Genomic DNA, 12,977 nt, shown 5'->3' with positions numbered 1-12,977 from the left:
ACACTTGTGAGATGCAGTCTAGATCTATGAGTTTGTCGTCAGTGGATCGTACCCCACTACTAGACATCTTGGTGGCGGGTGGAGATAAAAAGGGGACAATCTCTTGGTACTATATGTATTTCCAAGTGGCCAAAGGCAAGATGGTGACTTGCTGCCTTAGAGAAAAATGTCAGAGGGGCGTGCGTCCTATTACTACAGATGTTTGGGAGGAAATAGTTCAAAATATTCCATTACTCTCAGTAAGCATGTAGGAGGGGGTGAATAGCCCCCCTCCTAAGTAGAGGTGTTATTGTAATGTAAATATAATGTATATGAAAAGGTATTGTAAATAATGTAAGTTGTAGGAGAGCTGAAAGGGAGCGGCACGTTTGGTTCCACCTAGCGACTATAGGTATTATGTGTGTAATAGTAAGAAATGTATTTGAGTATAATGTATGTTGTAGAGAACTGTAATTACTGTGTAATGTAGGATGCTGGCCCCTCGTGCTGTGTCAGGCAGGAGACGTAGTCTGAGGTGTCAGGAGCTCTGTAGGTGAAGTGTTAAGGATAGATATGGTATTAATAATATAGGACAGTTAAGTACTTTATATAGATAGAATGTCTTAGTCTAGTGCAACTAGGGAACAAGTGTACAGGAGTGGGATGTCAGTGGTAATTAGTTATTTAATAGGATAGAACAGAAACACTGACAAGCATCAGTAGAATAGTTACCAGGGAGATGGAGATAAGGTGGGAGGAGAGATTAGAGAATGTTTAGAAACACAGGGAAGAGAGCTCAGTGAAGTGGCAGGAGCTGAAGTGTACAGACAGAGCCCAGAGCTAGGGCCTCTTAAGGAAGGGAGGAATCCTCCCGTGTGTCAAGACCTCACCCTGCGGATGGGTTGTAGAGTGTCTTAAATTCGGTGGGACGTTAAAGTATAGAGAAACCGCAAGCGGGACCCGTACCTGGTAGGGAGCTGCTAAGTCGTCCGTGGACCTGAGTGAGATACTGCAGTCACAAGGAAAGGTTACAAGGGGAGGAAGCAGAGATAGGACTCAGCTGCTGAAGGATAGTTCCCAGCAAGATAGAAATTCTCACCCTGGGAGAGCAGCAACAGGACAAGTGGCCCTATGGGTATGAAGTAAGGAAGGAGTGTGATCTACAATAAAATGGTTCCTGTTTGTTTACAAGAGACTTGTGCATGCTCTGTCTCGCCCTCCCCGTCTACAACGAGGACCCAGCAAGTCAAGATGGAGGTAACACCAGATGTAATAAAAAATGCTTCACATCCTAACAGGAGCATCACACGAACATATACAATTAATGAAGCAAGGGGAAGCACTGCTGGCCATCACCCGCCTCGCCTCTTTAAGTGAGTCACATAGGTTATCGCAGTTATTCTAGTCCATAAAGTCTATCGGACTGTGGTGTTTCTATTTAATATAGGGGTAAGTCCAGATTCATGCCATTGGAAGTGTGGCATGGTGGAAGCAGACCTGATACATCTTACGTGGAACTGCACGCGTTTACGGCGGTACTGGACAAATGTGCTAGATACCCTGAATATGACTGTCAGGTTGACCAAAGTCCTTTGACATTTACCTTTGGGCGTACTGCACAACTTCTGATTCAGGAGGGCCATAAGATAGCTGTAGCACGTATACTATATCAGGCGTGAACACCATAGCGTCCTACTGGAAAAATGCTACAGCCCTGGGGATCATTGAATTAAATGTTAATAATATCCTTCGACTAGAGAAATATGTCTACCAGAAAAGAAAGGCATACAAGAAATTTGAAGACATTTGGGCCCCTTGGCTGGATACACCAAATTGGGTCCAACAAATTTAATGTGGGCTAGAGCTCTGCTATTGGGCTTATTTTAGTTTGCCATTGTGGAACATAAATTTAAGATGGGAAATAAAGGAATGATGCATTCCAAGAGCTTGCAAAGAATGAGGGCGAGTGGTTGTTGTTAAAAGGACAAAACTAACAGTTGGGAGTGTCGGACTCTGGACTTTCTTGACATAAATGTTAATGTATCAGTAATGGAATACTTGTTTCAGTTATCGAAACTTCTTGATTTGGGGGGAGGGGATTGGATGGGGATGTTTTGCTTATGTAACTGTATATCTTCTGCTTCATTTGTATATGAAAACAAAATTGTTCAATAAAAAATTGTCTAATTCAAATATTTTAATATACAGGTTGGGGGTGCAGATGTAGGTACACAGTTTAAATATTAGTCGAATTGTATTCATGGTATTAACTTTGCATAGTTTTCGTAAATATGCCTAATCTTTAATAACTCCTCAAATGAAAAAATCCATCTGGGTAAGGTCTGATGATGGTTGTGGCCACTCAGCCAGACGTCATTTACCTATCCACTTGTAATAAAAGAAATCTGAATAGATACCCACATAAACACAGGGAGAACATATGAACTCTTTGCATCTGCAAGACTAGGCTGATAACTAGGGATGATCGAATACCTCAAATATTCGGCATCGCGAATATTCGACGAATAGGTCGCCGCAATGTGAATATTCTATTCGCAATGTAAGTCTATGGGAAGCCCGAATAGTTGCTATTCGGCAACTATTTCGGGTTTCCCATAGACTTACATTGCGCATCGAATATTCGCAAATAGTCGAATAGCAGCGACCTATTCGTCGAATATGGGCGTAGTCGAATATTTGAGGTATTCGATCATTTCTACTGATGACCACTAAGCCAGACTAAGCCACTTTAACCCCTAAACATTCTTGTTTTACAGACCAAGCCAGTGGAGGCACCATTGACTGGACCTACAACCAGGGCATCAAGTACTCTTACACCTTTGAGCTTCGTGATACTGGCCGTTATGGTTTTGTCCTGCCAGCCAATCAGATTATCCCAACCGCTGAGGAGACCTGGCTGGCCCTGACTAAACTCATTGAGCATACTCGTGATAACGCATAATAAGCCTTGTAATGCAATAAATATCTGTAATAAAGATTACTGAGACTAAAGAACATTGTGTTGGAATATTAAAAATAATACTGAAACATATAATGTAATGACTTATACCAAAAATCTCAGCCGATAATTCATTCATATGCTCTTCCAGCATTAATGTGCATGGAGAATTTATCAATGTTGTCCAGTTACAAAATTAGACTTGCATAATTTTGCTATCTTCATGTTAGACCTGTACTTAAAGGGTTCTTCGGTTATAACTTGAACAAAAAAATGGGCCCTTTGCCGGCCAAAACCTCATCAGAATGCAAAAGTCCACCAGTTTTTGAGGTGATGATGGGGCCCCTTACCTCTTGGGCCTTTGTGTGGCCGCACACGGTGCACCAATGGTATGTCTGCCCCTTCACGGGGTTCTAACTTTTGGGTCCTGCACCGATTAGCAGAAAAGAAAACTTTTATCCCTGTTACAAAATGGGTTTGGCACGTTAGACACCCAATCCCTTGCCCATTCATTCTTTAAGCAGCTGCCAGTAAAAGCAGAGTGCAGAGCTCAGCAGCCCATAAGGACTGAATGGAGCAGTAGTCAGTTTTTTTTCACTGGGAAAAAAGTTCCCCGATAGCAGTCACTGATCTGAGCCACACGTTATGACCTATCATGTGAATCAATGATATTTTGTTTTCGCCAAACAATCCCTTTTATCTGCCAATCTAAATTAATAACAGGGATTGCCTATTTAAGTAAGGTGCCCATATTTTAATTGTTGGCATCATCATAAAATAACAAATTAATAAAATCATTAATTGTAGGGGATTAATAAAGTGCTTCTGTAACTCGAGAAATTCTGAAGAGACAATAATTTAATGGAGATTGCCATGTGCCCTTGGGTGCCAAGATTGATATTTGCCCCATTAGACAAATTGTGTCAGATTTCTTTCCCCATGAGTCTTATGATAGAACATGAGATTATCTGTTGGCAAGCCCACAATCTATAGCCTCCCACATGAAAGCAATGCGATCAGGACCGCCACTAGGAATTTCAGGGTACAATACTGCCAACATTTTCGGGCCCCTTGAGACTCCATCCAGGCTCCACTCCAGCTCCACCTCCACCCCTCAAGCCTTCCACAGTCTCACCGCAAGTCTTGGAATAACCTATATGTATGTATATAGATATATATATATATATATATATATATATACACTGTACAGACCAAAAGTTTGGACACACCTTCTCATCCCTAGAACAACTGTTAAGAGGAGACTTTGTGCAGCAGGCCTTCATGGTAAAATAGCTGCTAGGAAACCACTGCTATGGACAAACAACAAGCTGAAGAGACTTGTTTGGACTAAAGAACACAAGGAATGGACATTAGACCAGTGGAAATCTGTGCTTTGGTCTGATGAGTCCAAATTTGAGATCTTTGGATCCAACCACAGTGTCTTTGTAGAAAAGGTGAACGGATGGACTTTACATGCCTGGTTCCCACCGTGAAGCATGGAGGAGGAGGTGTGATGGTGTGGGGGTGCTTTGCTGGTGACACTGTTGGGGATTTATTCAAAATTGAAGGCATACAGAACCAGCATGGCTACCACAGCATCTTGCAGCAGCATGCTATTCCATCCGGTTTGTGTTTAGTTGGACCATCATTTATTTTTCAATAGGACAATGACCCCAAACACACCTCCAGACTCTGTAAGGGCTATTTGACTAAGGGGTACTTTGCACGCTGCGTCATCGCTAGTCGATTGTTGCGATGCCGAGCGCGATAGTCCCGGCCCCCGTCGCAGATGCAATCTCTTGTGATAGCTGCCGTAGCGAACATTATTGCTACGGCAGCTTCACACGCACTTATCTGCCCTGACACGGGCAGGCAGCCAATAGAAGCGGAGGGGCGTAGATGAGCGGGACGTAAACATCCCGCCCACCTCCTTCCTTCCTCATTGCTGGCGGGACGCAGGAAAGGAGATGTTCCTCGCTCCTGCGGCTTCATACATAGCGAGGAACGAGGAACAACATCATACCTGTCACTGCAGCAAAATTATGGAAATGACCGACACTACACAGATCACTGATTTTCGATGCTTTTGCGATCGTTTATCGGTGCTTCTAGGCTTTACACATTGTGACGTCATTACCGGCGACGGATGTGCGTCACTTTTGATTTGACCCCGACGAGATAGCAGTAGCGATGTCGCAATGTGCAAAGTACCCCTAAGAAGGAGAGTGACAGGGGTGCTACGCCAGATGACCTGGCCTCCACAGTCACCAGACCTGAACCCAATCGAGATGGTTTGGGGTGAGCTTGACCGCAGAGTGAAGGTAAAAGGGCCAACAAGTGCTAAGGATCTCTGGGAACTCCTTCAAGACTGTTGGAAAACCATTTCCGGTGACTACCTCTTGAAGCTCATCAAGAGAATGCCAAGAGTGTGCAAAGCAGTAATCAAAGCAAAAGGTGGCTACTTTGAAGAACCTAGAATATAAGACATATTTTCAGTTATTTCATACTTTTTTAAGTATTTCATTCCACATGTTTTAGTTCATACTTTTGATGCCTTCAATGTGAATCCACAATTTTCAGAGTCCTGAAAATAAAGAAAACTCTTTGAATGAGAAGGTGTGTCCAAACTTTTGGTCTGTACTGTATATATATATATATATATATAAATATATATACACACACACACACACACACACACACACACACACACACGGTGTCATGGCCAAAAAATGTTAGCTCCTTTGAAGTCATTCTAGAAAATTAAGTATTTACCTCAGAAGATTAATCATACAACCCCTTCACCTCCCTTCTTTATAATACACCCCCTACACCGCCCCTTTCCATAATACACCCTCTACTCAAGACACCTCTGCACCTCCCCTCTCCACAATATCTCTCCCACACTGCCCCTATGTATAATATCCCCCCGGTATACAAGAGAAATGTTACAGTGCAGTGTATATATACAGAATAATGCAGATACTGAGAATTATGCTAGTATATAGGACAGGAGAAATGGTGCTCTGCTGTATATGTATATAGAATAATACAAATACACCCATAAAAGATAAAATAATTCCAGTAACACATAAAAAATTGATGAATTTCTTCTTTAAGGCATTAAAAACAAAATTTAATTAAGACAGTTTTAAAAAAAACTAGAATCTGTTCCATGGTGTGATCAACGTCTTAGTGTTTCGAACACAGGATAAGTTTGTTCTTAATCATAGCATACATCTTAGTGTAAGATGTAATTTTATACTATCAAAAGGCAAGAAATGACATGAGCAGCAATGAAACAAAAAAACCCCAACAACATATTGTAGCGCCCCACGGGGCAGGTGGTTAACCTACTTGTTGCCGGGCCATTGCAGGTCGGGTCAGGCGATGTCCGTTGCCCCGACGCGTACAAAAAAAGGAAGGCAAAGCGGGGTGATAGGGAAAGTTTGTCATGACGCCCCCTGTGGTACGCAGCCAAGGAGTAGCCACTGCTGCAGAATTCCTCACCGGGACAGGTGTTATGGCAGCTGGGATAGTCTCGCTCCCCACAGGCAGAACGGGCTCTGGTTGGAATAACTAGGGTTGGCATTCCCTTGGAAGCTCCGGAGCATGGGGCGTCGGCATCGCTAAACAGAGTCTGAGTCAGCAACTGCGGTTCCAGGTTCTTTTACTCACTGATTTAAAGCTGCACCCAGGTGCTGGTCTCTGCCGTCGTGGGCTCCGGTCAATCCCAAGCAAGTAAGGGGCCATCACCGGTGTTTGAAGAGAGAAAGAGAGTGTCCTTTTTCTAGGATGTTCCCCTCAGCAGTTTGGAACCCGGGCTGAGCTCCCGCTCCAAGCCCCGGGCCTAGTGAAGTCCAAGAGTTCCAGAAGTGTCTTGTCAGAACTATGGTCCCGACTTGTCTGTCTGTATGAGTGTGTTGCGCCTACCTCTACCCCTAATGGTATCCACCCCCTGGCAGTTGCCATAGCGACTATAAAGTCCCATGACTCTACATGGCCACCCACCATCTGCCCAAAGACAGCTCCCCAGTGGGAAGCACCTAACTGTATGTGAAGTGAAATGTGGTGACACCAGTGGTTAACCCCCCTTACCTGAGATGGGTACCACACCCTAACTAAGATGCAGTACCCTATGGTGACCAGAGCCTCAGGGGCGCCAAAATCCCCCACAGCAAATGGCAGCACTCCCGGGCTGCAGCAAAACACAGTTAACACCGCAATTTTTATATATCCATGCAACAGGTCAACAAATAATGCTCTTCCCTTTATGGGAGGCAGCAATGACTTCAAACGTTTCAAACAATTTTCAACAATACCGGTCACTGGTCATTAAAACATTTCAACATTAACAGCAATTAGAAAACATTCTGCATATGAAAAACATTAACAATTATTCTTTCTGGGTTGTTGGTGGATCCACAGGGCCAGTCCCGACCCCCTGGTTTGGCACAATCACTGGACATCCTCTGGCATAATGTCCTGACTTGCCGCAACAGCGGCAGATGGGCTGCCCGTAAGCATCATAATGGTCAGTCACTGGGGGCAGCGGGTTCTTCCCACGTCACCGCCAGGGGAGATCATCAGCACTGGAAGCCAGTTCAATGATCACCAGTTGCTGGGTCCCTGTTTTGGTCTGCATTACCTTTACAGAGTAGTCATGCCTTTACTCAGTTCCAGGAGCTGGAGCCGTAATTAATTGTTGAAATCTTTGGCCAAGGTTTGCTCTTGGACTCTACCACCACCAGGGTTGCTTACACCATCCCAGGTTGGTGAAGTATGGCGTTATCATGAGCTGGTTCACGCAATACCCGGATATCCCGTTCCTTAAACTCTGTAAAGCTGAGGTCAGAATGTTGCATAGCCAGGATGCGTAGCTGGGTACGATGGTGATCAGACAGCAGTCTCTCAATAAACTGGTCAATTAACAAGCAGTTTTCATCCGTTACCTCTCCTGGTTCTACCTGTTGCACCGCTTTCATTGCTTCTTGAAGGTTGGGAGCATAGTCCTGGATACTGTCCCATACCTTTTCCTTCCATCCATAAAATCGCATGTTAATCTCGGAGGCTGTGCAAGTATCAAAAGTTTCCTTGAGTTTAGCCAGAATATCTTTCAACACCCTCTTATCGGTCTCTGGCCAGGACTTAACTTCACGTTGAGGCGCCCTGGTTAGTTGGCCAATAAAGATGCTGGTCTTTTGGTCCTCCATCATTGGGTACACCCGAAATAAGCTGTAAAGTCTCTCCTTAAAATCGGTCAGAGTATAAGCTTCCCTGAATACTGGGGTAGCCAGGTTGCTCCTGGGAGGTACGGCATGGAAAATGGTATCACCGAAGCCACTACTGGTGCTGCAGCTTCTGGAGCGGGAGCAGCTTGATCCTCCTCAGACATATTTCTGGAAGCGGGACTCTCTCTTTCACTCTCTTATCTGCACGGCAAAGCTGTGGAAAGATAAGGCGCAATAGGGTCTTACCCGGTATGACAAAGGGTGGTGAATGTCAAGAGAAACACTCACCTGGTGGGGTTGTGACAGTCACAACTCCTTTGAAAGCATGTAGATAACATGGATGGCAGCGGTCCCGCAGCAAGGAGTAGTTTAAATCAGCAGGAGAAATGCAGGATTAGAATACCGCGCCAAACCACAAGAGTCCAGGTGAAGATAGTAAAACTCTTTTCTTTATTTTCACAGGTCTATGCGTTTCAAGGACATATCCGTCCTCTTCCTCAGGACAAATGTGCAGAGAATACTATCAATTCTCTGCACATTTGTCCTGAGGAAGAGGACGGATATGTGAAAATAAAGAAAAGAGTTTTACTATCTTCACCTGGACTCTTGTGGTTTGGCGTGGTATTCTAATTCTGCATTTCTCCTGCTGATTTAAACTACTCTCTTATCTGGGCTCCTCCCACGCTTCTGCGCTCTTTTTACGGGTTCTGCCCACAAAGCACACCCCTTCTTTTCCCATGCGGTATGGGAAATGGACACTGTCGTTTTTTTGTTTATTTTTCGTCAGCGCCAAATTAACCGGTTTAACACAGTTCTGCAGGCGCACAGTACCCGTTTGGATGGTACCGATATCCTGTTCGTGACGCCAAATGTGGTGCCCCATGGGGCAGGTAGTTAACCTACTCATTGCCGGACCGTTGCGGGTCGGATCAGGCAATGTCACGGGTGGCCTTGCCCGGTTCCATTACCCTGAGGCGTACAGTAAAAGGAAGGGAAAGCATGGTGATTGGGATAGTTTGTCGTGACGCCACCTGTGGTATGTGGCCAAGGAGTAGCCACCGCTGCAGAATTCCTCACCGGGGCGGGTTTATGGCAGCTGGGATGGTGTTGCTCCCCACAGGCGGATCGGGCCCCAGGTGGGATAACAAGGGTTGGCAGTCCCTTGGAAGCGCCAGAGCGCGGGGCGACGGCGTCGCTAAACAGAGTCTGAGAAGTAACTGCGGTTCCAGGTCCTGTTACTCACTGATTTAAAGCTGCACCCAGGTGCTGGTCTCTGCCGTTGTGGGGTCCGGCAAATCCCAAGCAAGTAAGGGGCCACCACTGGTGTTTCAAAAGAGGGAGAGAGTGTCCTTTTCCTAGAATGTCCCCATCACCAGTTAGGAACCCTGGCTGCCACTCCAAACCCTGGGCCTCCTAGTGAAGTCCAAGAGTTCCAGAAGTGTCTTGTCTTGTCTAAGGTCCCGACTTGTCTGTCGGTATGAGTGTGTTGCACCTACCTCTACCCCCAATGGTGCCCGCCCCCTAGCGGTTGCAATAGCGACTGGAAAGTCCCATGACTATATGGCCACCCCCCGTCTGCCTCAATACAGCTACCCAGTGGGAAGCACCTAACTGTATGTGAAGTGAAATGTGGTGACACCAATGGTTAACCCCCCCCTTACCTGAGATGGGTACCACACCTTAACTGAGATGCAGTAACCTGAGCCTAAGGGGCGCCACAATATTACCAGCATACAGTATACTGTACTGAGTCAATTTAAAGAATTACTAATAAATGAACATCAGGTCAGATTTAATGTTTAAACCACCTGGCACTCGAGTACAGTGCAACCTTGGTTTACGAGCATAATTCGTTCTAGGAGTGTGCTTGTAAACTAAGTTACCCGTCTAGCAAAGCAAAATTTCCCAAAGGAAATAATGCAAGCTCAGACAATTCGTTCCACAACTTGTGCAATGTCCCATCCTGGTCCCCTATTGGGCCATTCCACACATGCACAAACATGCACAAACACACACAAACACGCACGCACACACACATATTATGCTCACCTTATCTTCCGTTCCATCACCGGCCTCCCGGTTCTTGTAGTTCGCCAGTATAGGATGTGTATCGGGTAACCATCGCGAAGATGGAGGAACTTCCACTGCCAGAGGGCTGACGTCAAAGGCAGGAGCCGCTTGCCTCTGATTGGTCAGCGCGCTGCCTTTGAGTAGCGGCTGACAGCGGAAGTTCCTCCATCGTCGCGATGGTTACCCGATCCACATCCTGTACTGGCGAACTACAAGAACTATGAGGCCGGCGATGGAACGGAAGGTAAAGTGAGCATAATATGTGTGTGTATGCATGTGTTTGTGTGTGTTTGTGCGTGTTTGTGTGTGTTTGTGCGTGTTTGTGTGTGTTTGTGCGGACTGCAAGAGTGGGTCAGAGCGTGGTTAAAGTACGGAACCGGAAGTGTGTGTGGTGAGTATTTGCTCGTAAATTGAGTGAAATGCTCGCAAACCGGGTTACTTGTAAAGGTTCCACTGTATTAAATTCTAGCATCCAAATTTGATAAATAATCTCGTGTTGACACGAAAATGAGCCTTAGCAGAATTTTGTGGCCTTTTTGGAATATGCTTAAAATATAAGCCCTATAATAAGCCCTAGCCCTTGCGATTCATCATTATAATCGTATCCTGAAATAGTGCTTGTGCAACCCTTTCAGGATATGTAACTTTATTGCTGTACGTTGCCCCATTGTGTTACTGTAAGCACACTGTTAATACAAAATATTCACCCCTTCCTCCATCCACCACTGAGTCGGCATCAGTGATTCAGTCAGACTGCTGTAGTCACCCACTGTTAATACAAAATGAAAAATTCACCCCTTTCCCCTTGTCCAATTCCTATATTCAATGTTTGCATGCCTTAGCATCTCAGAGTGCAGAGGAATATTTGTTATAGTATACATTCCTTAGGACACACAATGAATGCTTTATACATATGTGATGCCCTGGGCAAGCCAGGGGTCACAGGTAATGACACCACCACACCTTACACCCCGGATTGGTACACCAAAGCTAAACCAGAAACCCTTGTTGCCTTCCTCCAGGGGCTGATGTCCACACCAGGGGGTGGGCCAGGCGGTTGGCTCCACCCACCGAGGAGTTCACAGTCCTGGAGGCTGGAAAACCAGGCAGATGAGTTTAGGAGTTGAGGAGAGATAGGGTTTGAAGTGAGAGGGAAGTGGTAGAGAAGCAAGTGAGAGGAGTTGAAGTGAAGGAGAAAGTGACAGTTTGGAAAGCCTGAAGTTGGTCCGGGTGTGTGCCCCGGACTGAGACAGCAAGGTTAGCAGACGGTGGTGACCGTCTGCAGGAGAGGCTGATCGGAGGTTGCCGAAAGGACCGTGGACGGGTGGTGGCCCGGCGGTACCGGACCGGTATACAAGGAGAAGCCAGCACCATTGGCAGGGGCCTTTCGGATCCCGGCAAGGCTAGGAGTCGCCGTGAATTTGCCAAATCCGTCAGTGAAGGGGACCTCCGGGTCTCCCAACAACAAAGTCCCGATTGAAGGCAACAGTCCAACCGTAAGAGAGAGACACCGCCACCGCCAAGGCACCAGTTTCTCAGGGCCAGCGCCTGCGGGCACAGAGGGGCTCCTCCGGCCCATATCCAGGTCGGGGAGCGGGTTACCGGTGGGAACCCATCGCTACCAACATTACACTAGGTGCAGGGACAGAGACTGTCACCGCCAACTACCGGGGAGAAGCAACAGCAGCCGTCCGTGGCAACCGTCTTTCCAGCCGTGTGTTTTACCGAGAACTGTGTCAACGTCTCAGGCTGAGTGAGTACCACCGTGCCGTGCGGCACAGTGCTGCCCCCGCGACCCTGCACCTCACCAGGCCCCACACCTGGCCTGCCACCCATCCCTACCCCATCACAGGGCCCCGGGACAACCAACCCCCCTACCCACGGAGGGGAGGAATAACAACAAAGCTGCTCCCTGTCACCGCTCCCGGGATCCCTATACAGAGCAGCGGTGGTGTCCACACAATCACCACAACCGTGCGTGGCGTCACGGACAACAATAAATCCCCAAAACCAATCCCCTTTTCACTCACGGGCGAGGAGCGCCGCTCGAGTCCCCGGGATCCGGCCCATCGCTCGAGCCACCGAGCAGCAGAGGCCGCAGCAGCAGCGGCAGCCGGACCCGAGCAGTGGGAGAGCGCGGCGTCAACTCCTCCTCCCGCGACAACTTGGCGTCACGAACAGGATCTTACCACTCTGCCATTGGGTAGAGGTGCGCCTTGTTACCGCCGGAGGTGTCCGGCCGAAAAATTTCAGAAGCCGCCATCTTTGGCGCGAAAAGTTCCCGCTCGAGCGTCTTCTCGAGTAGTGGAGGCGCGAAGACCAAAACCCCGCCCCGATAGAGGAGGGGCCGGAAAGAGGCTAAGGGGGACGGAAACAAGATGTCTGCGCCCGACGGAGCCGCTGGAGGAGCGGTGGTCGCAGCCGCAGTGGCACCCGTGGATGGGAATGGGCCTGCCCAGGTCCCGGCCGCGCTGGCAGGAGGTGCCGCGGTCCCCGCTCTCGCTCAGGTGATGCCGTTCTCCTTGCCCTATGTGCCCGGAGCTACCTGGCTACCGCAGTACGACGGGAAACCTGATGTGTTACAGGTCTTCCGGAAAAAGCTTAACCCGCTCCTGGAATTGTACCCCCTGACTGATAAGCAACATGCAGCGGTAGTGCTGGGCGAGATAACCGGCGCGGCTGAGCAGGAGGCGGAGACCTGGGCCGAGGGGGACCGGTTCTCTGTAGCCACCATCTTTGAG

General features: G+C 47.4%; 1 protein-coding gene across 1 annotated transcript in view; it reads left to right on the top strand.

Annotated features, from left to right (window-relative positions):
• The window catches only part of LOC142301587 (carboxypeptidase A1-like), a 50,715-nt gene extending 47,764 nt beyond the window's left edge, over positions 1-2,951 (top strand). The window contains exon 11 of the mRNA XM_075342613.1: positions 2,757-2,951. Coding sequence (XP_075198728.1) covers positions 2,757-2,941 — 185 coding nt within the window. The 3' untranslated portion in view covers positions 2,942-2,951. The remainder of the gene's footprint in view (positions 1-2,756) is intronic.
• The last annotated feature ends 10,026 nt before the right edge of the window (positions 2,952-12,977 follow it).

Source organism: Anomaloglossus baeobatrachus, chromosome 4 (assembly GCF_048569485.1).
Source record: "Anomaloglossus baeobatrachus isolate aAnoBae1 chromosome 4, aAnoBae1.hap1, whole genome shotgun sequence".
In the NCBI taxonomy this organism is placed as follows: Eukaryota; Metazoa; Chordata; class Amphibia; order Anura; family Aromobatidae; genus Anomaloglossus; species Anomaloglossus baeobatrachus.
Note: the sequence above shows the minus strand (reverse complement) of the source record. Positions and strands in the feature narration are given on the sequence as shown.